At 36.8% G+C, this 26,729-nt stretch overlaps 1 protein-coding gene across 5 annotated transcripts in view; it reads right to left on the bottom strand.

Moving 5' to 3' along the window:
- Window positions 1–908: 908 nt before the first annotated feature.
- LRRC49 (leucine rich repeat containing 49) overlaps window positions 909–26,729 on the bottom strand; it is a 159,917-nt gene continuing 134,096 nt past the window's right edge. For all 5 annotated transcript variants that reach the window (XM_045848719.1, XM_045848721.1, XM_045848720.1 and 2 more), the window contains 3 exons: window positions 25,742–25,851; window positions 10,151–10,304; window positions 909–1,574 (listed from right to left, as the gene is read on the bottom strand). In XM_045848719.1, the coding sequence (XP_045704675.1) occupies window positions 1,371–1,574; window positions 10,151–10,304; window positions 25,742–25,851 (468 nt within the window). In that variant the 3' untranslated portion in view covers window positions 909–1,370. The remainder of the gene's footprint in view (window positions 1,575–10,150; window positions 10,305–25,741; window positions 25,852–26,729) is intronic.

Here is a 26,729-nt window from a genome sequence, read left to right as displayed (position 1 = left end):
GGGTGTTCACTATGTGCCAGGCATTATACTAAATACTTTAAATGCATTAATCTCGTTTGATCCTTACAACAATCTTACGAGGTAGGCACTATTAAGAGGAAACTGAGGTTCAGACCAGTCGCAGGCTGTCAAGGTGGTAGTCAATGCCGAGATGCAAACGCAGGACGGCATGACCTAACAGGGCATGCTCACAACCTTAGCCTCCTTCGTAAACCTGAGCGCTGCTTTTGGGGCAGGATGGTCAAGAGCTCTAGTAGTCCTGGGGCCTTGCTTAGAACTGCAGAAGCAGCTTCCCTAGCTTCCTTCCAAGCATTTCTGTATGGCTTTTTTTTGTCCTGTTTCATTCTCATTTTCTCACATCTTGGTGGTCCTGCTGCCAGTTAACAGTTACTAAGAAAAAATCTGAGCAAACTGAAGTCATATTTATTGACCTATTAAGACTTTTGTATCATTTCCAGCTATAGTAATGTGTTCCAACCAGCCTCCTAAACAGCATGAGCTAGGACAAACCCCTGCTATTTATCTGTTTGATCTTTAAGTGAAATTAGAAAAATCAGAAACTTTCATCCATAAATCCCTACTACTTTTGAGGTACAGGTACACACATCTGCCTTAAAAAAAGAGCCCCAGAACAGCTAACAACAGAAGGAAACACCTTTCAGAGAAGCTGATAATGATTTGTAACTGCATTTTACATTCACTAAGGGACCCTTAAGACAATGCATTTTCTTCCTGTCCCCCTTTGGACTCATTTCCATATTTTCCACCCACAGTGACCGTAGGCTCTCCTGTGGTGTCTTGAGGGTATGCACCTTTTCCTAGGTAAATAAAGAGAAGGGCTCCTACCCAGCTAAAGAGGAACATACAATAAAATGACAATTCATTTTATTGTCACGAGGCAAACACACTTTTTGTTTACTTATTTATTAATACATTTAATAATAAACTTATACAAAATAACAGGTTTTGGCTTTGAAATCATGACATAAATTAAAAAAGCAAATAACTGGAAATTACTGGTTGAAAGAAGGCAGGAGCAACCCATGCTGAGCCATGAGCGAACACTGAGCGCTTGGGGCTGTGGCAGCGGCACCGTTCGAGGCAGGCGCTGAAGACGTGGTGCCATCCCAACGCCACGGCAGCTCTAAACACTGCTTGATTCCCTCGGGTTGTCTGGTCACCACAAGAAAACTAGTCCCCTTCTCTCACTTTCCTTCCTAACCTTTAACTGTGAGAACAGTAGGCAATAATGATTTGCAGTGTCCTGGTTTGCAGGAGAGTGTTGTCGTTGTCTTAGCATGTTTAACCTACATGTTTTCAACCTTCAAGAACATAAAACTGCTAAAATCAACTGTGACTATAAGCCATTTCTATTTCTGGTCAGTTATCTGCTGTAAGCAAAGCTTCATGTAGGAGTTTTTATTGCGAGTTTCTATGACTGCATCCCTAACGAGCTCGATGAACATCTGTGGCCAAAGCTTCTGCAAAGCCTCATTTTTCGTGTTGATTTCTGTGGCTTCCTTCACAAGGTCCTCTATATACATGTTGCAGAATTTCTTTTTTCCCTTTGTTTCCTGTTAAAAAAAGAAAAATTTGCACTGAATCACAATTGATCCAAAAGCCAAAGCAACAATTAGCTGAACCAGAGAACCTTGAAATAATCTGTTCTGACCCCATCATCAGAACACTTTCCTAAACAGTCTGGGCACAGAGGTGTGCCTGAGAAGAGATGGCCACAGAGCGCTCTGACGCCCCAGCCGATGCCCACTGCTGCTCGACAAGTCTGCAAGGAACTGTGTTTCTCTCTTGGAGTCACTGGATCATAATTGTTGTTTCTCCCTGGTAGCTCAGTCCAGGTTGTTCGCTCACTCAGTGAACTGAACGCACAGACACTCAGCTTCTAGTGGTGAATGACTCAGAGTATTGACACTGACAATAATGCGCAGGAGGTCAGTTAATATCCACATACATATTTCAAATAACCATACCCTAAACTCACTCTGAGCTTTAGGAAAGCAGGTAGTGTGCATTACCTGCTTATACCATTTGGACAAAGCTGGGAAAAGTGTGCAAGGAAGAAGAGGAAATATATATGAGCCTGGGATCCAGAAGCTGGCCTTTAAAAGAAAGTATTCCCTCTCCATTTACAATTAAAAATCTCGGTTCAAAACACAACAGTGGAAGTTTTGAACCCAAGGATATTCCGGCACTGGGCTCCACTTTCATCCCAGAGGCTGGAACAAAGTCATTTTCTTTAATGCAAGAATTTGACATTAATTTAGGAAATCGGTACTTTTGGGGAGTATAAAGGCATGATGATGGAAAGTCAATGTATATGGAAAATTCAGTGAAACAGATCAGATAAGTCAGAATTACCCAGGAACCACTTCACATCAATGGAGAAGGAAGAACGAAGTGTCGACGAGACAACAGGGGTAGGACTTGGAAAGGGTCTACTGAAACCTCCAACTCAAAATGCCAAAATAATTTCAAGATGCATTAAAGAGTTAGATTTAAAATATCAACACATATTGCCATTAACACTACACTTATAAATATTTGTGATAACAGGAAAAATATATTATAATGCTAAATGGAAAAATACAAAATGAAATTTTGACAGAGGCTGGGTGATATTAGTGTATGTATTTCTCAAAACTTAGCAATTATACACCCAAGGTTTGTATTTCATTGTGTATAAATTTTACCTCAAAAGAAGAAACTATGTAAGATACTGAACTCTAATTAATGATATACATACTGAATTATTTAGGGAGAAGCATGCTAATATCTGCAATAACTTTAAAACATATTTAAAAGATAAGGTGGATTTTTGGTAGAGGACGGGGTAGATGGGGAGAGATGTGGCCAAGCAAGTACAAGGTTAACAGTGGGATCTGGGTTTGGGTATACGGGTGTTCAGTGTAAAATTCTTTTAACTTTGCTGTATGTTTGAAATTCTCATAAAAAAGTTAGAAAATATATACATAGAAAACATATACTAAAATGTCATTAAGATAGTCTTTGTCTCATGAGACCATGAAGTTTTCCTCTTTTTTTCTATTTCTTTCCAAATTTTAATATTTTTTAGAACAATAAAATATATTTTACATTCTAGAGTAATTACTGTAAATTAATGATGTGTGTTTCAATTGTCACTAACTTTCAACAGAGGTATATTTTGGAAATTTTCTTATGACACGTAAGATTTTTCTAAATAACCACTCATTCAAGGCCCACTGCGCCGATTTGACTCAGTTCACGTGCTACAGACGACAGGCTATTGGGTGACCTGTCATGAAAGTCTGCACAGATTTTGATGCGCAACAAATAGCGAATGGTTCCAGCTAGCTGCTTCTCCAACGAACCCAACCTCTCTAACTTGGAGACAGAGTCTGGGACTTAGCCACCTGCACTAAGTTAGCTTGTGATGAGGGCAGCATTTAGCTGCTGCCTTTCAACGCTTGGGAAATCTGGGCTACACAGGAACTACCAGGAGGGTAGACCAGTGACTACAACATGAAACATTTGAAAGTGAGCAATGCATTTATACAAGCATAAGGCACAGAGCACATTTAGTGAATGCAGATTTATACGTTTCTTAAAACATGATTTTGAATTAAGAGAGATAAAGTTCTAGCAGTAAGATGAAAATGTTATTATAATATAGGTATAACAAATATATAAAGAAGTTTTAAGTGACGTATCTTGTTAAATAATTTATACATAGTACAAGTAGAAACAAACTCTTCATAATTGGCATAGTGCAATTTTTGGTGCTTTAAAATTTCCAGCTATAGTTTCTTCCATTACTTCTTCATAAACATATTGATACAGAAATGTATCTGCTACAATAACAGTTAATTTAGTAACTGCATTTGAAAGCATTGTTACTTCTTCGTTTCTCCTGTCCTCCAGCCAGGGACCCCGCGTCTCTGCGGAGCACTCCCACACTGGTCAGGAGGCTGCAGCGCAGCCTGCTCTGCCTGTCCAAAACCGTCCTGGAAAGGAGCGCCTCAGACATGCCTCTCTTGCCCTGACCGTTAAGCAATTGTTGCTCTTTGAATAAAGCTTTTCTCATTCTGAAATGCTTTCAGATACTTATTTTTTTCTGTCCCACAATATACCTATGTGGTTCATGAAGCAAGTATTTTACAAGTTCAACCCTGGTGAGATGAACTGTATACAATACTGTTTGTCATTTTATTGAACTAATTTTTGTTGTCATGAAGATGGTTAGAGGAGAAAAGTAGGCCAGTGGTGGGACTTGCTGTAAAGTGATTTTAACTATAATGATTTTGGGATTTAATCCATATCTCCACTTTATAAATGGGAAACGAAGGACAATAGAAGTTGAGAGACTTGCCCGGGATTAGACATCATCTACTAACATGTGCCCAGAGAAAATTCTGAACTAGTCCTTTAAGAACTTGCAGTCTATTTGGAGAGATGGCCTAAGCCTATGAAAAGTTAACTTAAAAAAATTAAACAGTAAAGAAGAGACATTTAGACAGCAAATACGATCAGTGTTCAGAGAAGAGAGCCCCTGTGTGCAGGGGTGACTAAGCAGACTCCCGGAAGCAGCAGCACATACCGTGAGCGAGTCCACGGCCTGGACTCGGCAGGTCTGTGTTCGGCAGGCCGCTCGGGCAGCGACTTACCACGGGGGCCTGAGAAGTTCACCTGAGTTTCCGGTTTTCTCATCTAAGAACAGGATTGGGCTCTAAAGTCCCTTTCAGCTCTCCAATTCCATAGCCATCAAAAATCTTTTTTAGAATGAATCAGGAGAATGGATGGACAATTACTGAGCAACAGAATTGTACATGCCATGTGTATAATTGTACGTCATATATATGTTATACTGAAAGGGCCTGCCTATGTTGGTTTGCGAGAAACTCACTTCAATTCATTCCCCAATAACACAGGATGTACAGGCCAGAGAGACTGAGCACTTTGTGCTGCAGAGATTTAAATATTTTCCAAGTGGTGGGGAGAGGGATATGGTGTAAGTGAAGGAATTCTGGCTCATGGGACAAGAGAATGATTCAGGGACCAGGGCGAGGTTTGTAAGGTAGTACATGGCCTAATCAGGGGCGCCAGTCCAAACCAAGCCTGCTAGTGGCCTCAGGTTCTTTGCAAAGTGTTATGTGACTTCAGGTTCACTCTTTTTTCTATGGCATTTCTCAGAACAGCAGTCAACATTCCCTGTTGTTACTTCTTCTTGCTTATTCCTGCTCAAACCACTTTAGAGACTGTGTGTGACTCCACCGAAACCACTTCTGTTTAAAAAAACCCAAAGACCTTGATTGCCAAATTTATCAATTTTTTTCCTTTCTAGTCTGTACCCGTGGCGTGTTAGAAAATCACAGCCTACCCAACCAAGGTCATAATTTTTTTTAAAAATGAGAACTTTAAAATTTTGCTTTTCATATTTGGATTTTTATGTAATCTGGAGTTAATTTTTGCTGTATGGTGTAAGGTAGGGTTTCGTCAGTACCATTTATTATGCTTACAGTCTCCCTGCCCACAGAGGGTGGAGTTCTGGCTCTCTAGTTTGCCAGGGTCTATTTGTCCATTTGTCATGGGTCTATTTGTCCATTTCACCCTGCCTTCATAGCTGAGCTTTACAATAATACTTACTATCTGGTAAGGCAAGCTCTCCCACTTTTACTCTTGTGTATTTTGGGTCTGTCAGATAACTAAAAAAAACCTTTGCTCTGTCAGATAACATCTATGATCAAATGGTGAAGTTCCACAAATAACCCTCATATTTTTAAGTATCAGGTTATTTAAACCCTCATATTTAATTTGATTAAAACTGCCTCACATTTATAGATGGGTTTAGGAAGAACTGACATCTGTATCATGTAGGAAGTTTCTGTTCATGAACATTAACTATCTATTTAGTACTTCTTCAATGTGAAATAAAATTTCACAATTTTATTGAACACTCTATAAAGGGCTTATACATATTTTATTATTCATGCTTACAATGTTTGTTAGTATAGTAAATGGCATATCATTTAAAATAAGTTTTTGAATAACTAATACAACTGAGACTGAATTACTGACTTCTAAAAGTTCTTTATAATTTAGGGAGGTTACTGCAAACTCTTTTTTGTTTGTCTTTGCTTATTTTATTCTCCTGAAGATCTTTATCCTCCTAATGCTACACATTAATTCTCCACAGTTTCTTGTAGAAAGTTTATGCTTTCATTATAAGCTTTAAAGTCCCTGATCCATTTGGAATTTATGGTGGTGTAAGATAAAATGACTGAATACTGCTTTTTCTCCCTTCCCTAGTCATTCTCAAATCACTTACTGGACAGTCCACCTGACTGGTCTGAGGTTATTTTTTATCATATAGTAAATTCTCTTTTGTATCCAGAGGTATAATTGACTTTCCATTCTATTCCATTAGACCATCTCTTCATAACCATCTTGTCTGAGCTGACAAGACTGTATAATATGCCTTAATATCCAGCAGTGTTAGTTTTCTTTCCCTGAGTTTTTATGGCTGCTTGTCTCCCACATGTACTGCAGGATCAACTTGTTTAACAAATACCTTCAGTGAAATTTTTTTTTGTATTTTTATTAGGATCATATTAAATTTTTAGATTAAGAAAAACATTTCACTTCCAATTCTTCTTATCCAAAACATGGTAGGATTTTTCCATTTGCATAAATCTTTTGTGTGCTTCATTAATTTTTTTATACTTTTTAATTGATGTTCAAATACAGTTGTCTCCATTCATATAGCTCTTGCATACTTATTATTTTCTCACTAGGTATTTTATCTTTTTGTGTTGCTTCTGTGAGTTGGGTCTTTCCTCTATTATATTTATTTTGCTTATTAATTATATATATGGAAACTGTTGATTTCTGCTCTATTACTGAATTTTCTTATAGTTTTTTATAGTTTCTCAATTAATTCTCTTGGGATTGCCAGGTATTCGACAATATCAGCTGCAAATACTAAGTTCACGCCCTTCTTTTCAAGTTAGCAATGAGTTCTTTCTCTTGTCCAATGGTACCGTTTGCTTTGATAAATAATAATTGTGGTACCGGATGTCCTTGTCTTGCACTGACTGCAACGATGCATCAGTGTTCTATTGCTCTGCACAGATCACCTCAAACTTGGTGCTTAAAACCACACACATCTGCTATCTCACAGTTTCCATGTACAGCCCAGGCTCGCCTGAGCTCAATGCTTTGCTCAGGGCTCCACGAGGTGTTAGCCAGGCTGTGTTTTTTCCTGAAGCCTGGAGTCCTCTTTTCAGCTCAAGTGGCTGTTGGTAGAATTCACTTCCTTGCAGTCCTCGAACTGAGGTCCCACTTTCTTGCTGGCTGTCAGTAGGGAGCTGCTCTCTAGAAGCTTTTCACAGTTCTTCCTCCCGTGACCTTCTCCAAAGATGGTGGCTTCCTACTTTAAAACCAGTAGGAGATTCTCTCAGGGAAATCTTGACTCCTTTTTTAAAAAACTTGCCTGATTAAGTCAGGCTCACCCAGGATAATCTCCATTTTTATTAACTCAAAGTCAACTAATTAAGGATCTTAATTCTATCAGCAAAATTCCCTTACCCCTGTCATATTCCGCTGGTTGGCAGCAAGTCACAGGTTTTACCCACACTTAGGGGAGGACATTATTCAAGAATGTGAATCCCGGAGCCTGGGAACCATGGGGGCCATCCATCTAAGTCACAATTCTGTCACCACTAATGCTAATGTTCCTAGAGCCTCCCTGCCATGCATGACGTCTACTTCCCAGTTTCTAGTTGTCCTTTTTATGTAGTTAAAGGAAACTGAGAATGGGTGTTCCGTTATGTGAAATGCCCTTTCAGCATCTACAGAAATAATCACAACTTTTCACTTCAGGTAGGTCTATTAATTTTCTAATACTGAATGTTCCTTACATTCTTAGAATAAACTGTATTTGGCTGTAATGTTTATCACTCATTTAATGTTCTGCTCTATGCCAATGGATAACATTTTAAAGGGTTTTTGCATCACTAATATTCTTAGGTATCTGGTCTGGCTTTTCTTTTTATGTGCAATCCTGACATGACATTTGAAATCAATGTTATGCTATCAACCTTGAAAAGATATATAAGTTTTCTTTCTTAGTACTTTTGAACAATTTAAAAATCATTGGAACTGTCTGTTCCTTAAAGAGTTGGTAGATTTCTCTATGAAAACTGTTTTTGTTTGAATGCAGCTTTTTGACATTTTTCTAAATGCCTTCTTTTGAAATTTTATTTTTTGTCTCATAGAACCAACCTGCTTTCAGAAAGAGGACTCACAATCCTGCCAGCTGGGCTTTCATTCTCCTCTTGTGACAAAGTTGGGAAGCCCCTAGTGGCCAAAGGATTACGTTCAGTCTCCTTCACACAGTCCTCTCACTACCTTCCTGTCTCATCTTTTATTACTGTCTGCACCTCAGTCTCTGTGCTTCAACAACACTGACCTGCGCAGAGCTCCCTGCCTTCTCCTTATCATTTTTATACTTCTCTGCCTTTTACTTACACTGTGCTATATGCCAGAACGGCCTTCTCCCTTTGTTACAGTTGTTTGATCCTTTAAGACTTATATCAGAAAGTTTCTTCTCTAGAAAGCCTTCCTTGACCTGGGTTAGCTATCCCTCCTCTACTCTCCTGATACACTGATTTGTAATTATCCCCTGTGTGCCCGTCTCCTCCACTAGAATGTAAGATCCATGAGAGTAAGGGCAGGAACTTCTTAGAGTCCAAATATGTGTGATAGATGCTTACTATATATGATTTTTGAATGAGTGAAAGGATGTAAATGTAGAGAGAATTAAGACAAGACAGCAGATTACCTGACTTCAACTATGTGAAGAGTTTTCATAAGAAAGAAACCTGTTCTATTTTTGACACAGAGCAGTACTAGAATCATTAAGTGAAAGTTATTAATTTAATTTGGGTAACAAGTTCTTCATAATTGGAGTTGTTCAATGATACAGAGCTACGTCACAAAGCAGTGACCTTTCCTGCACTAGAATTGAAAGCAGAATTTGTACGCTACCTTTAGTATGCTATAAAAATATTGCTACATGCATCGAGTTTTCAAGTGATTTTCAAGCTATAATCCACAAAGGTTCCAAAGGTTCCCTATAGGTTCCAAAGAGACAGTTCAGGATTGGGGCGAGGCATGGGGAAAGGAAAAGAACAGAACATACGGTGAAGCTCCAAACTCCCTACTTTTCTCTACAACAAGAGCAGCTCTGCTGTTTTGCTTGGTTTTGACATACTGAGTTTTCAGCTACAATATGGTTTGAATAAATAATCCCACAGCTGCTTAAGAAATTGAAAACTACTAGCCTATTGCACTTCAAATTTTATATCCATGATGTATATATACTCGTGTATCTATACACATCCACATATCCATATCTATGTATAGTGCCTTGCCCATAAGCCACAGGTGCTCAATCAATGCTGTCTGGTCTCTTTGTCTTATTCTTTTGTCCTTTAGTTCCTTCTAAATGTCTTGTACAATCTAACATTCTTTTGTTAGATGAGTTGTTTCTTCAGCTTTTTATGAGCTCCATCAAGGCAGAAACTGCGTACTTTTCTTCTTTGTGGCTCGTGCAGCACCCTAACGTTGTCTTTCCCCCAACAAAGCTCTGAACACCTTGGCTAGGTAGCCACAGTGGAAACATTAACAGGTCAAAATTATATTACATGACTAAGATTACGGAAGTTAATGGTGCAGAATGTTGAGGAAGTGAATTAAAACATCAAGGACTCAAGCGAAGAGAATGGCAATGTGTCCCTGGCCAGTCTGGCATGTGCTAGTTCAGTACTCCCCGCAAACCTACGCCCCTTTTCTTATGTTAGAGACATTAGGACCTTTAGTCCTACCTTGGTCTGGATTTTTGGCACATATATTTCTTCTGAAGATATTTTTTTCTACTGAAGTGAAGATATTGGAGTTATGGGCTCTACTTCTTCCTGATGCCTTGGTGCCTACTGTCCTCACCTTTGCATATTTAAGAACACTCCAGAACAACAAAAAAAGGTTAATCAGTTAAAAGGTTAACCAATTAAGGAAAAAAATGCACAACTGCCAAGTCCTAAGCTGTGTGGGATATATCCAAGCACTAGGTTCCAAAAACCAATGGTAGTTTTACCTCTAGCTTTTCATTATAAAAATCTCTTGTGGTGTAATTTAACATAGCACGGTTCGTGTTTTCTCCTACAAGTCTTTTGCTATCGTTGTTTTCTTCATTGACAACACCAGGTTTTTTCCCCTTGGTTTCTTGCAGATATCGGAACTGCTTCTTCCTGCACAAAGATAATAAAGAGATTTAGTTACTTAACACATTTATTAACATGTATGCACTTTTTGTTGGTTTTAGAGGGAAACATATATTCTTCTGAATATTTGTTTCATGAGTTTGATTTTAATGTTTACTTGAGCTCAGTTCGGAACCCCACTCTTTCTACTTAATTAGACTGTTCAACTCAGATTCTTATTTCATAGCTACCAAACATCAATATGTCTCAAGCATTACTAAAGTGAAAAAAACTCTACCTTTAAAAAACAATACAAAAATTAAGTGACCGCAGAGCACAAAACAACCCAGTTAAAGATATAAGATGTAGTAGACTGCCCTGGCTGGGTAGCTCAGTTGGTTGGAGCATCATCCCCATACACCAGGTTTTGGGTTTGATCCCTAGTCAGGGCACATACAAGAATCAACCAATGAATGCATATAAGTGGAACAACAAATCAATGTTTCTCTTTCTTTCTCTCCTCTCCCTTCTTCTCTCTAAAAATCAATAAAAACACTTTCAACTATTAGCATATCAGGGTTAGATTCTAGTAAGAGGTAAATAATAAAACAAGAAGCCTTGTCTGATTATTAAGAAGAACATAAACAATGTTCTCTATATCACTTATACCCCATAAGCCTAAAATTACAGAGGACTGCAATTCATCTTCCATAAAAGTAGCTTTCTGGTTTCCACCACTCAGAGTGCCTAAGAATGAATAATATTACTACTTTACCGTGAACTTCAGATTGGGAGAAGGGGAATATATCTTTTAAAATTTCTTCTTTTTTCCAACTTAAAAGTATAACTCAATCATTTTAGAAATTGTAATACAAGTTTTAACAAGCATAAAGAAATAGATGTCACTCAAATCTATAGCTCATAAATATAAATCTATAATTGTTCAAATTTGACATCTATGCTTTTTCTATAAATTTTTATAAAAAGTTAAGATCATACTAAGCATCCAATTTTGTATACTGCTTTCACTTAATATTATACAGTAACTTTTTCCATGTCACTAAAAATTAGTTACTTTAATAAACATAAAAATTGTTATGTACATCACAATTTACCTAATCAATCCTTTTTATTGGATATTTAGGTGGCATACTACTCTCACTTTTATGATGAAAAAAATAACATAGATCTTTATCTGCATTTATTTTATTTATTGATTTTTTAATTACAAAAGCAATGTAAATATACACTTATATCACTTTTTTACATAACTCATTTTATTTTGCATTTATTAGGGTGACATTGGTTAATAAGATTATATAGGTTTCAGGTGTACAGTTCTATAATACATCTGTATACTGTATTGTGCGTGCACTGCCCCAAGTCATTTCCTTCCATCACCATTTATTCTCCCTTTACTCTCTCCTACCTTCCCCTACTCCTTTCCCTCTGCTAATCACCATACTGCTGTCAATGAGGTTTTAAAAAATTACTTTTTGCTTAGTCCCTTCCCCCTTTTCACCCTGCTGCCTACCCCCTCCCCTCTGACAGCTGTCAGTCTCTTCTCTGTATCTATGGGTCTGCTCCTATTTTATTTGTTAGTTGATTTTGTTCATCAGGTTTCCACTTATAAGTGAAATCATGTGATATTTGTCTTTCTCTGACTGGCTTACTTCACTTAGCATAAAACTATCTAGGCTCACCCATGCTGTCACAAAAGTCCACTGTGTAAATGTATCACTGCTTTTTTATCCACTAATCTACTGATGGGCACTCGGGCTGCTTTAAATCTTGGCTATTGTAAGTAGTGCTGCAATGAACATGGGGTACATATATTCTTTCAAATTAGTGTTCCAAGTTTCTTTGGCTATATTCCCAGAAGTGAAATTGCTGGATCATAAGGCAGTTCCATTTTTAATTTTTTGAGGAGATGCCATACTGTTTTCCATGGTAGCTGCACCAGTCCGCATTCCCACCAACATTGAATGAGGTTCTCCTTTCTCCACATCCTTGACAACATTTTCTGTTGGTTGATTTATTGATAATAGCCATTCAGACAGGTGTGAAGTGATACCTCATTGTGGTTTTAATTTGCATTTCTCTGATGATTTGTGCCACTCAGCATATTTTCATAGGTCTATTGGCCATCTGTATGTTCTCTTTGGAGAAGTGTCTATTCGGATCCCTTGTCTATTTTAAATTGGATTGATGGCTCTTTGGGTGTTAAGATTGATAGGTTTTTTATAAATTTAGGATATTAACTCCTTATCAGATGTATCATTGGCGAATATGGAAGAACATATTCGCCAATGGGAGATTCGCCAGTGGGTTGTTCTTCATTCCGTTGATGTTTTCCTTTGCTGTGCAAAAACTTTTTAGTTTGATGTAGTCCCATTAGTTTATTTTTTCTTGTTTCCCTTGGATGAGGAGATAAATGAGAAAAAATATTGCTGTGAGAAATGTCTGAGATTTTACTGCCTATGTTTTCTTCTAGGATTTTTATGGTTTCAAGTCTAACATTTAAATCTTTAATCCATTTTTTAAAATCCTCACCTGAGAACACGCTTATTGATTTTTGAAAGAGGGGAAGTGAGAGAGAGGGAAACATTAATGAGAGAGAGAAACATCGATTGGTTGCCTTTGTATGCACCCTGATTGGGGACTGAACCTGCAACCCACGTATGTGTCCTGACCAGGAATTGAAGTCATGACCTTTAGTCTTATGGGATGATGACCCACCAACTGAGCCACAGCAGCCAGAGCAAGCCTTTAATCCATTTTGAGTTTATTCTTGTGTATGATGTAAGAAGGTGATCTAGTTTCTTTTTTTTTGCACATATCTGTCCAATTTTCACACTACTTGAATAGACTATCTTTACCCTATTGTATGTTCCTGCCTCCTTTATCAAGTATTGATTGACCACAGTGACGTGGGTTTGTTTCTAAGCTCTCTATTCTGTTCCATTGATCTATATGTCTGTTTTTCATGCCAGTACCAGGCTGTTTTGATAACTTTGCCTTGTAGTATAGTTTGATAACAGGGAGCGTGATTCTTCTAACTTTGATCTTCTCGAGATTGCTGTGGCAATTTGGGATCTTTTGTGGCTCCAAATAAATATTGGAATATTTTTTCTAGTTCTGTGAAATACTCCATTGATATTTAGGCAAGAATTGGGTTGAATCTATAGATTGCTTTGGGTACAGTATAGACATTTTAATTATTTTAATTCTTCCTATTCATGAATATGGTATATGCTTCCATTTATTCGAATCTTCTTCAATTTCTTTCTTCAGAATCTTATAATTTTCCAAGTACAGTTCTTTTATATCCTTGGTTACATTTTCCTAGTTATTTCATTAATTTTTGATTCACTTGTAAATGACATTGTTTTCTTAGTTTCCTTGATAGTTCATTATTGGTGATTTTAATGCAAATGATTTCTCGATATTTATTTTGTAGCCTGATACTTTACTAAATTCATTTATCAGTTCTAGTAGTATTTTGGTGGAATCTTTAGAGTTCTCTATATAACGTATTTTGCTGTGTTTAATATACTCCCACATTTTTTGGCCCAAACTTTCAGGAAAAAAATCTTTTGTTTTAATTTTTAACTCAATTATTTATTTAGCTATATTTAGATACTTGTTTTTTTGTATTTAGGAATTTTAGTATTTATTTTTTAACATATTATGGTACAAGAAATTTTATGTAACAAATAATTATAAAACACAAGAACAGGTACAAGGTACAAGAAATTTTATGTACCCATAATAAATGTATGATATTTATGCATCATAGATGCACAAATAAGATGCAAGAACTCTTCATCACTGCCAACATCAGAAGTATCATCTTCTTCAATTTCTACATTACCAATGTCTTCTGAAGAGTCACTTTCCTCATCCCGGTAAATTTCATCGGCCTCAGTTCCATCCATCGCATTTCTGATGGCACATTTTTTAAAACAATTTCACAAACACTTCCTTCTTGACATCGTTTCATGATCTTAGGATCCAATCACAAACCTGGGCGATTGATGCTTCCTTGATCCTACCTACAGGTGTTAAATTGTCACCAGCTGACAGCATCCATGACGTCCACTCTTTTTTCATTAGGGCCTTAAAGGGCTTGTTTACTGATACGTCGTGAGATGGCAGTTGGCTGGTTAGCCCACCAGGTGTCACAGCAGGTTGGGTTTTCAAGTCCACTGCGGTTGCTTTTGCACTTTGTGTAACATGGGCTTTGAAAAGATAAAAAATAAGCAAAGCTTGTTTTTAAGTAATCCTCCAGGCCTTTGTGACCAGACTCTGTTAAACCTGATTTTCATGCCGTCTTCATTCATCCATCCTTCATGCACGTGGACAATGATTCCAGTTGGAATCTTTTCTTTTGGAAATGTTTTTTTTTTTTAAAGATGATCACAGGTGGTAGCTTTGTCCCATCTGCACAACCAGCTAGAACAACAGTGAAATGCATTTTCTCAGGACCACTGGTCCTAGACACCCACAGTCCTGTTGGATGGCACGTCAATGTGAGTGGGGCCTCATCCATATGAGCAATTTGGGACAGCTCAGAGTTGTCAGTCTTTCAAAGATTGATAACATACAAATGAAATTCCAAAACTTGATTCTCATAGGCTGCTGGAAGTTTGGGGGCAAGTTTCGTGTGTGTCCTCATGCTCAAACCTTCTCTTCATAAAGTTGAAGCACCATTCAGGTGTCCTTGAGAAATCATCAAAGTGTTTTCTTGTGCTATTCTTTTCCTTCTTCTTGTGTTATCTTGGTCAAAACAGAGATCCCAGGAGATGCTGCTCCAGAATCCAGGTCTTCACCTGCTACTCCACCTCCAGCCACTTTGGAAACTTCCCTCATATTGCCTTCTTCTGTCTTGGCATCTGCAGAAGCTTTTCTTCTAGTCGCCTCCATGATCTGCTGACACTCTCCGTGAGAGGAGGTCCAAAGTGTCTCTTGGCAGCTGTGTTGCCATGCTTTTTGTTTTGCTTAAAGCATGTAGTGTACAAAAACCATTTTGACATTTTCCAATAATTTCTCCTGCCTAAAATGTAGGAAAAGAAATGTCACATTGTTCACCTTATGGTAATAAAGTCAGCCTCACCTACCTTATCAAGTGGGTAACAGCTGGTCATCTATCTGATTCTGCAGATAACAATACATCATTCTTCATTTCATTTAGTTGAATTGTGGACTGAAACCGCTTTCGTTGCAAGTTTGTCCTAAGTTCAACAAAACCAATTATTGTGTTCCAGGGGATTGTTTTGCATATGAGTATCGTTATTGCTTTCTAGAGTTACACTTTTTAACACTTAAGCATAAATAAAAAAAATAAAAACATTTACACAGATATGGAATTATACTACCCATGTATAATGTGCATCCTTATTTTTTCCTAAAACAATGGGCAAAAAAGTGTGCATTATACATAGCAAAATACAGTACATGTCATCTGTAAACAATGACTGTTTTACTTCCTCCTTTCCAATTTGGATGTCTTTCATTTTTTCTTCTTTTCTGATTGCTGTGACAGGATCTCCAGTACTATGTTGGATAAGAATGGTGAAGGCAGACATCCCTGTCTTGTTTTCAATCTTAAGAGAAATGCTTTTAGTTTTGCCCCATTGAGTATGATGTTGGCTGTGGGTTTGTCATAAAAGGCCATTATTGTGTTGAAATATGGTCCCTTTATTCCCACTTTTCTGAGAGTTTTTATCATAAATGGGTGCTGGATTTTAGCAAATGCTTTTCCTGTATCTATTGATATGATTATGTGATTTTTATTCTTCATTTTTATATAGTATATTACATTTATTGATTTGTGAATATTACACCATCCTTGCATCCAAGCAATAAATTCCAATTCATCATGGTGTAAGATATTTTTAATGCATTGCTGGATCCAATTTGCTAATATTTTGTTGAGAATTGTAGCATCTATTTTCATCAGAGAAACTGACATATAATTTACATTTCTGTGAGGTCTGTCTGATTTAGGAATTTAGGATAATGCTGACCTTTTAAAATGAGCTTGGGAGTCTTCCTCTTAAATTTTGTGGGACAGTTTGAGGATAGGTGTTAGTGCTTTGAATGTTTGGTAAAAGTTTCCTGCGAAGGCATCTGGTCCAGGGCTTATATTTATTGAGAGTTTGATCATTGCTTCAATTTCACTAGTTGTAATCTGTGTATTCATATTCTTCGATTCTTTCTGATGAAGTTTTGGAAGACTGCATGTTTCTTGAATTTATCCATTTCATCTAGATTACCCAATTTGTTGGCATAAAAATTTGTTAATAATATTTTCTTACAATCCTCTGTATTTCTGTGGAATCAGTTGCTACTTCTCTTTCATTTCTGATTTTATTTGGGTCCTCTTTCTTTTTTTCTTGCTAAGCCTGATTGAAGGTTGTCAATCTTGTTTGTGTTTTCAAAGTAGCGGCTCTTGGAGTCATTGATCTTTTCTTTTGTATTGTCTTTTTTAGGAGTATTTTGTTTATTTCTACCCTAATCTTTGCTATTTCCTTTGTTCTACTCTGAGCTTCATTTGTTGTTTTTCTAGTTCATTTAAGTGAAAAAGTTGTATTGTTTATTTGAGATTTTTCTTGTTTCTTGATGTAGACCTATAATGCTATGTTCTTCCATCTCAGGACTGCTTTCACTGTGTCCCATAAATTTTGTGGTGCTGTGTTCTCACTTTCATTTGTTTCAAGATATCTTTTTGATTTCTTCCTTGATCTCATTGTTAACCTATTCATCATTTAGTAACATGCTATTTAGCTCCCATGTCTTTGTATGTGTTTTCAGTTTTATTCTTTTTTTAAATTTTAATTGTTGTTCCAGTACCGTTTTTGTCTCTTACTTCCACCCCGGCCCACCCCCCATCAATTTTATTCTTGTACTTGATTTCTAGTTTCATACCATTATAGTCAGAGGAGATTCTTTTTTAAATATATTTTATCGATTATTACAGTTGTCCCATTCCCCTCCACCCTGCACACCCTCTCCCACCTACATTCCCCCCCTTTAGTTCATGTCCATGTGTCGTAAGTTCTTTAGCTTCTACATTTCCCATACTATTCTTGCCCTCCCCCTGTCTATTTTCTACCTACCATCTATGCTACTTATTCTCCATACTTTTCCCCCTCTCTCCTCCTCCCACTCCCCTGTTGCTAACCCTCCATGTGATATCCATTTCTGTGGTTCTGTTCCTGTTCTAGTTGTTTGCTTAGTTTGCTTTTGTTTTAGGTGTGCTTGGTAATAACTGTGAGTTTGCTGTCATTTTACTGTTCATATTTCTTATCTTCTTTTTCTTAGGTAAGTCCCTTTAACATTTCATAAAATAAAGGCTTGGTGATGATGAACTCTTTTAACTTGACCTTATCTGAGAAGCACTTTATCTGCCCTCCCCTTCTAAATGAAAGCTTTGCTGGATAGGGCAATCTTGGATGTAGGTCCTTGTCTTTCATGACTTGGAATACTTCTTTCCAGCCCCTTCTTGCCTGTAAGGTCTCTTTTGAGAAATCAGCTGACAGTCTTATAGGAACTCCCTTGTAGGTTACTGTCTCCTTATCTCTTGCTGCTTCTAGGATCCTCTCCTTAATTTTAATCTTAGCTAATGTAATTATGATGTGCCTTGGTGTGTTCCTCCTTGGGTCCAACTTTTTTGGGACTCTCTCAGCTCCTTGGACTTCCTGGAAGTCTACTTCCTTTGTCAGATTGAGGAAGTTCTCCTTTATTATTTGTTCAAATAACTTTTCCACTTGTTGCTTTTCCTCTTCCTCTTCTGGTACCCTTATAATTCAGATGCTGGAACATTTAAAGATGTCCTTGAGGTTCCTAAGACTCTCATTTTTTGGAATTCTTGTTTCTCCATTCTTTTCTGTTTGGTTGTTTCTTTCTTTCTTCTGCTCCACTCCATTGATTTGAGTCCCAGTTTTCTTCCCATCACTATTGGTTCCCTGTGCATTCTCCTTCATTTCACGTAGCATAGCCTTCATTTTTTCATCTATTTGCGACCAAATTCAACCAATTCTCTGAGTATTCTAATCACCAGTGCTTTGAACTGTGCATCTGATAGGTTGGCTATCTCTTGGTCGCTTAGTTGTATTTGCTGTGGAGCTTTGATCTGTTCTTTTGTTTGGGCCATTTTTTTTGGCTTGTTGTACCGGTTACATATGAGGGGTGGAGCCTTAGGTGTTCACCAGGGCAGGGCAATCAGTTGCTGGGTTGTGACGTAGTATGTGGGGGCAGGGTCCGAGATGGAACAATGGTGCTTGCTCCACTCTCTGTCGGATTTCAGTCCCTTTTGCTGCTTCCCCCAAGCAAACTGGACCTTTCTGGTGTTAATTCCTGTGTGGGTGGGCTTGTGCATATTCTAGGCCCCCTTGTGTCTCTCCATCGAACTCTCCTGTGAGGCTGGGAGTCTCTCCTGGCACCTCAAACCTGACAGGTGTTTTCAAGCAGTGTCCCGAGGCTTTATTTCCCTGCACTGGGACCCTGGGTTGTGTGTGAATGTGGGACCCCCTCAGTCAGCCAGCCACCTTTCACACAGTGCCTTGCTTCACAATCGCCACCTTGCTGGGTCTGCCCATTGCCACCTTGCGCCCAGGGTCCGTCTGCTGTGGTTTTGTGTGCCCGGGATGCCCTACACGTCCGGTGGCGCCACTTTTTGTGCTGCAACCCCTCTCTGCTAGCTGCTCGACTCCACCCTTCCTACTGGTCTAGATGAATGTGTCTATTTAACTCCTTGGTTGTCCGCCTTCCATACAGTTGAATTTTGTCAGTTCTGGTTGTTACTTTGTTTCTAAATTTTTGTTGTCCTTATTTTGTTCATGCAAGGAGGTACAGTGTGTCTACCTACACCTCCATCTTGGCTGGAAGCCTATAGTCAGAGAAGATTCTTGATATGATTTCAATCTTAAATTTACTGAAACTTGTTTTGTGTCTGCTCTTCATTGTATGCTCTGAAGCATTTAAGGCTATTGTTCCCTTGTTGATTTTCTGTCTTGGAAGGTCTATCCATTGATGTCAATGGGATGTTAAAGTCCCCTTCTATGACCATCTGTACCTTTATAATCCATCAAGATTTGCTTTATATACTCTCATATACTAGGCATAGTCATTATATAATCTATGAGTGATAACACCAAAATCTAAAGTATTCATTGGTTTGTTTCTATGGTCTATTTTTTTCTGCCAGTTCTTACACATGTTGCTTTATTTCCTTTCTGTGCTTGGTTGTGTGTGTGTGTTGGTCACTGTCCTTAAAAATTACCCATGGGAATTCTTTGAAATAAGTTGAAAGTAACTTCCTCCAGAGAGGAGGTGCAATTGCTTTTCCTAGGTATCTAGAGAGAGTAACATTTAAACTTTGATATTACTTTAAACTGATCATGTAGTATGAATTCAGGCTTCAAATCTGTATCTGTAAGAGGACTGACTTTCAGATTTAACTTCTTACAGATGATTTTGCCTCTTTTCTGCTCAAACCAAAGCAACTTTTCTGGTAAATTCTGAGAGTGGGGAGAAAGAAGGTTTATTTCTGGTGCACCCTTACCTTAATGGTGAAGCCAGCAGGGTTCTAGCTTAATCTTGGGAATATCTCAGTTTATGTCCACCATTTGAGATGGAGTCCTGGGCCATGGTTTCCAGCCCTCCTTCTTTGTGGCTAGAGAACCACAGAGTCTCCCTGAAATGCCTCCAGGTCAAACCCCATATGCATGTTCCCCTTCTCAGTGTTCTTTCCCCCGTAGACCCTGGTCTAGTAATTATGTTACATATTGTCAGCTCTTCAATACTTTCACAGTGTTTTAAAATTTTTTATACAGCATTTTTAGTTGTTTTGAATGGTCAAAACAACCTAAGTCAGAATTTTCAGGAAACAAGTTCAATATATTCTCAATGAAAAGTTTCAAATTGTACAGAGAGACACAGAGTAAAACTTGAAAACCACTTTCCAACTACACCACTATTCCAACATCCACACTCTTCCTGGTGCTTTTTTCTTCTAGCTCCATTTTTATGCCCCTATATTTACATGTATTCATATTTATTTTGTTTCTTTTTATAACAATATTGGGTCACGGTATAAATAGTTTTATGTCTTAGTTAATTAACTGTCTGTCTCTGGATATATTCCTAGTATTGGAACTTCTGGATTCAGAAATACGATAGATATTGCCAAACTACCTTCTCCAAGTTACACTGCCCTCAGCAGTGTAGAGTGCATGTCTCTCTGAATAGATCCTTGATACTATTGGTTTATAATTTTTAAGTCAGTCTCATTGGCAAAAAATGACATCTCATTAATTTAAATTTTATTTCTCTAATTACAATGAGTTTGATCTTTTTTGTTATTTGGCCATTTGTATTCTTGTGAGTTCTCTATTTATATACTTTGATTTTATTTCCTATCATGTTGACTGTATTTTTCTAACTAAATTCATAGAACCCCTTAAAATTGGTTAAATAGGTTGTAAATATATTCTTTCTGTCTGCTTATGTCTTTTGGCCTTACTATAGCTTTTATCACATAAACCTTTTATATTTGTGTGAGTTAAATGTCTCAAACTTTATGGAAGTATTAGAAGATATAGATATATAAAAAATAACAGAATCATTTTTTAAATTGAGATGATGAACCTTAAGAATTCATCTATCTTGTTCATCTTGTGATAGTTTTCTGAGAAATCTCATTAGGGTTTTTCATTGGGAATTTAGTAAATTTGTGATTTAATTAGAATAAATTTGCATCTTTTTACTCTTAATTCTCAGAAGTCATTAATAGTGCATGTCTTTCCATTCATTCGACTTCTTTTTTCTTCCTAATTTCAATGTTTACTTCATGATTAATGTGTCAGGTGGATTTCTTGGTGTTTTACAGTTTTTGTTGCTCTTATAAATAGGATAGTTTTTCTAATACTATTTTCAATAGTTTATTATTATAATGAAGAAATGTTAATTATTTTTGTATGTTTAGGTGGTGTTTGGCCTCTTAACACTTAATTGTATATTTTGGCTGGTTCTAAAATGTTTAATAATTGTGCTCTTAGATTTTTCTTAGAATATGGAGCTTTTATAAAAAGTCAGTTTTTGCTTTTACTGGACAGCTGTTCTTTTTACTAATTTCTTCTTTCTTTAAAAGTTCATGTTATCTTTATGAACTGCTTTCCTCCATTTTCTTTTACTTTATTTTGGTATATTCTATATTCTTTAATTAAAAGCCTCATTCACTAATTTCTAATCTCTGTTTTCTAATAAGTATATTAAAGATATATAGTTCCATCTCAGTATGGTTTTAGCCACATCCCACAGGTTTTCACATACAGCATTTTTGTTAACTTCATTTACATATGACTTACTACTTTAGTTTTATTTTATTCTTTAACACCAAAATGTTATTTTCTGAAATCCTTCTTTTAAAGGAGTACAATAATTATAATAAAAAGAACAAGAACAAAAAATAATAAAGCAAAATAAAGCCAAAAAGATAATTTGAGCAGTACAGACAGACATACAAGAAAAATAAGCTTCTATACACTTTGAAACTGTAGGGTCCACAGTTCAACTCCTAGGGACATTCATTTAAAATCAATTTTTAAAATTACTTTTATTAATTTATTTATTAAATATTTTTACTACCTATGTTGTTACACTTGTCCCATTTCCCCCTTTATTCCCCTGTGCCTGTACCCCTCTCCCACCTGCATTCCCCCCCTTCCCTTAGTTCATGTCCATGGGTCACACATATAAGTTCTTCGGCTTCTACATTTCCTATACTATTATTAACCTCCCCCTGTCTATTTTCTACCTACTATTTATGCTTCTTATTTCCTTACAGGGAATAAGAAGCATAAATCTCTCCCCTTCTCCCCCTCCCCTATGATAAAACTCCATGTGATCTCCATTTCTGTGATTCTGCTCTTGTTTTAGTTTTTTGCTTAGTTTGTTTTTGTTTTTTAGGTTTGGTTGTTGGTAGTTGTGAGTTTGTTGTCATTTTACTATTTATAGTTCTTTATCTTATTTTCTTTAGGTAAATCCCTTTAACATTTCATATAATAAGGGCCTGGTGATGATAAAATCCTTTAACTTTATCTGGGAAGCAGATAAAATCAATTCAAATTATACATGTCCCTGTAGAAAGGACCCATGGAAAAATCCAAACGGGAGCAGGATTGAGGGTGGGAGGTGGGGGTGAGTTGGGTGGGGGAAAATGGTGGTGAGAAAATGGAGACAACTGTACTTGAACAACAATAAAATAAATAAAAAATAAAAAGATAAAAAAATCAATTTAAATTACACAGGGTTATCTCTAAAATGCATGCCCCATTTCTCACAAATTGCAACATTTTATACTAAGACATATGAAAGGCTTTCATATCAGAATATATTTAGAGCTACAAGTAACAGGTCCTCTATTAATGGATATTTAATGAGTTTTCATATTTTTCTTATTATAAACACCTGGCTTCATTGAAAATCCTTGGACACATACATTTGTGCCCATGTAAAAACTATTATCTGTGCCCTGGCTGGTGTGGCTCAGTGGACTGAGTGCTGGCTGGAGAACTGAAAGGTCACTGCGTCGATTCACAGTCATGGCACATGCATGGGTTGCCGGCTAGGTCCCCAGAAGGGGGCATGTGATCGGTGTGCCCTGCACATGGATGTTTCTCTCCCTCTCTTTCTCCTTTCCTTCCCCTCTCTCAATAAATAAATAAATAAATAAATAAGTAAATAAATAAATAAATAAAATCTTAAAAAAAAAAGAATAAAGGGCAGTTTAACTTAAGAAAATTATCTGTATAATATTCCTTTTAAGTGACATCACTACCTCAAAGGGCATATATTTAACAAAATGGTTAGGTACTGCTAAACTGTTGTGAACAAGTTGCCTCAATTTTTATTAACACCAAGTGTATAATGAATCCTGTTTCATCATGTTGCACATCGTCAAACTTTTAGTCTTTTCCCACAGTTACCATATTATTTTAAAATTTTCATGCCTCTGAATCTGATTGAGACCAATAGCTTTTTTAAAGTTTAAAGGCATTCATATTTTGTTTTCTGGGAACTAGCTTACCCTGTTTCTTTGTTTTTCTACCTCAAACTGGGTAAGTTTTTGGTTCATTATTTTATGATATTATAATTAGAGAAAGTGATCTATATGAGTATGCTTTTTTAACCTATACAAGTACATAGATTTTCTTTGAGCTTAATACATGTTCAATTTTTTCCAAACATTTCTTAGGTGTTTGAATAGGGTTTTTTTTTGTTTGTTTGTTTGATTTTTTTATGAATTGAAAATAAAATTCTAAATACAGGGTAGGGCAAAAAGGAGGTTTACAGAAATTTATATGGAAAAATAATACAATAAGTAATAAATAATAATAGAAGAATAAACTCTGTCTTTTGTGTACTAACAACTGTAAACCAATTTTCACACCACCTTGTATATTTATTTTGATAAAGTGTGTTAACTGAGTTATTCAAATCCTCAATTCCTTTTTTATTTTGATGTATTTGATCTACTGAATAAATAGGTTAATATTTATCACAGTAACTGTGAATTTCACAGTGTATACTTGTATTTATTAATACATTTAGAAGCTTTGATGTTGGTTAAATTAAGTTTAACATTATTATCTTTTTTGGTGGATTATAGCTTTTGTTGTCATGAATTCTATTATCACTGATATTAACATTTCTGTATTTGTTTGTTGTAGTCAGAATTTGCCTGTTATGTATTTTTCATTTCTTTATTTTCAACCCCTAATATATTGCTTTCTTTACGACATCTCTCAAAAATACCATGTAACTCAATTTTAAGCCACTGTGAGAGCTACTATCTATTAATAGAATTTTATTCATTAATATTTATTGTAATAATTGGCATATTTTTCTTTTTACTTTCCTTCCTGCTTTTTGTTGATGAGCGCTTTTTCCTTTTAGTGATTTAGAAATTATACACCTATTTTTTTTTCCTAATGGTAGCTCTTAAAATTTTGAAACACACAGTTGAACACATATTTTCTCATCAATTTCTGATGTTAATTAATGCCTATTATTTCTCTAAACAGGGAAAGAAACTTGACAAGTTTAACTTCCTGCTCCTAGAATTTTCTTGGATTTTTATCTTCAGGTTATTAAAAATGTTTTATATCATACATTAATATTTTGAGACACTGATTTCTTTCCTTATCATCATTTCTTAAATTCACTGTTTCCTATTTCTTGCATTCACAGTTAATTTTGTGGCCTTACCTCCCTCAGTATTCATTTCTTAAAGTGGTTCCATAGGTTTTCAAAAACACTTTGATTCCACCAATTAGATACACTTGGATTAAGATCTGAAATCAGAACTGAGCCAAGTAGGGAAGTATGAGCAGCACACGAAATACCCGTTTTGTTGGATTAAGTTAGAGTGGGGGTACGTGGGTCTAGAACCAGGTTCTGGGGCAGGGAGTGGAAAACGCCCATCCCTGGTGTAGTTAAAGTGGTATGACCCTGGAGCTCGCAGGTGGGACCACAGTCTCCTGACTGTAGCAAAGGTGGCCATTTCCTTGGTGGGCTGGCCCCATCTAGAGACTGCTTCTCCAGCCCTTCTAGTGATTTTGTAGATAACTCATTCTTTGTATATCAATAATTTTGTACTTTAGACAAAGTGAATTCTCTTATAGTGGAATCATGACGGCAGACTATCCTTGACTTCTCTCCCTCCATCTAAGCCACATCCTGTCGGTAAGTGTACTCTAAATATTCTTCAAATTATCCTCTTCTCCAGCCTCACTGTCTTAGTTCAGGCCCTCGCAAACTCTCTCTTGGACTAGAGATTGGCCTCTTGACTGGTATCCATTCCTTCCATCCGTGTCAGCTCAAACAGCAGCCTTTCTAGAACATAAATCTAACCACATGATTGTTGTGCTTAATTACGAGGCACAAGTGTTCATTTTTGTTTTGTATGGATTGCAAAGCTCCTCAAAATCAGACCACCATGTATCTTTCTAGCTTCATTTCTTATCATTATTCACAATCATCCCATGATCCAATTATACTGAATTGTTTCCAATTCTTTGTGCCTTTGCACATCTCTTTCCCCCATACCTGCTACCTGAAATACTACTGATTCCTGCAGAACTAAATGAATGTGACCTCTTTGTGACACTTTCCGCAGTGCTCTTCCAAAATGCTCTTAGTCTCTTCTGTGCTCCCATAGCCCTCTTATAGAATCTGAAAGATTTTATTATAATTGTTTATCTATAACTTTAACCTATTAGCTTATAAACCATGCAAAAGTGAAAATTTTGTCTTATTCATTTTTATAGCTAGCCCTACTTTGAATAGGGCCAACTACAAAGCAAATTTAGAACCAATGTTTATAAGATGTATAAATAGCATAGTTAAGAGGTGTGTGGAGTTTATCCCCTTTTCTAGTGCAACAGTGATTCTGTAAAACTATAGAAATTAAGGGTTACCTGGCATCACCCAGAATTGAAATCATACGGTACTGGGGTAACTCAGAAGAGGTTACATGTGCTAGGATTCCAAAGAGCCTTTCAGCCATTATCATATCATTCTGTGTCACCTGAAGAGATACAACAGAGATGGGTCAAAAACGACACTGTCTCTTAGCTTGATGCAACTACCATAATTCTAAATAAATGTCCAGACTAAGTATTTTCTTTGTCATCCAGAGAAGTACATTCTCCTGGGCTATAAGAAGAGAGTTCTCATTGATAATTCCCATTCTTCCCTGAGCTTTACAAGAATGTGGCTCATGGTAATGGAAGATGACTAGAAGTTGAGTTCACACTGACTGAGAAGCTATATTTACTGAGAATTATACAGAGGCACCTTAAATTCTTAATGAATTTTTCAGAAATCCTTTAGGTTTTTAGAGCAGAATGATGTGGGAAGGAAAATTCTCAAGTGTCAATGAAATAGGTTCATTTTAATAATGTTTCAAAGGAAAGACAAGGTGGTGCTCAGACCTTGCTCCTCTAAGGATAATTCCATCCCTGCCGAAGAGAAGGAGCGCTGGGTTAGCAAGGGTACTCCCGTTCACTCTGAAGCTGTGGCTGCCTTTCAACACTACAGAGAATGACTTCTCATAGGTATTCCATATGAGGGTTCATTCCTGTTAACTGAGAAGATACTAAAAGCAGGACTTGGATTAATATCTGGGCATATTTTCTTTAATGTGAAATAGTGTTGCTTGCTTTTTAAATACATTAGTTTGTTTATATAACTCAGTGGTTCCCAACCAGGGGCCATTTTATCCCCTACAGAACACAACATCTGGAGACATTCTGGTTGCCACACCTGGTGAAGGAAGGGGTGCTACCGGCATCTAGTTGGTCGAGGCCAGAACTGTTGCTACACATCCCACAGTGCACTGGAGAGACCCCACAACAACAGAGCTGAAGCTGAGAAACCCTGGCATAATTAAATTTTGAACCTTTT

Source organism: Phyllostomus hastatus, unplaced genomic scaffold (assembly GCF_019186645.2).
Source record: "Phyllostomus hastatus isolate PE091 unplaced genomic scaffold, TTU_PhHast_1.1 phas_contig_62, whole genome shotgun sequence".
In the NCBI taxonomy this organism is placed as follows: Eukaryota; Metazoa; Chordata; class Mammalia; order Chiroptera; family Phyllostomidae; genus Phyllostomus; species Phyllostomus hastatus.
The sequence above is the reverse complement of the archived record's forward strand: the minus strand, read 5'-3'. Positions and strand labels throughout refer to the sequence as shown.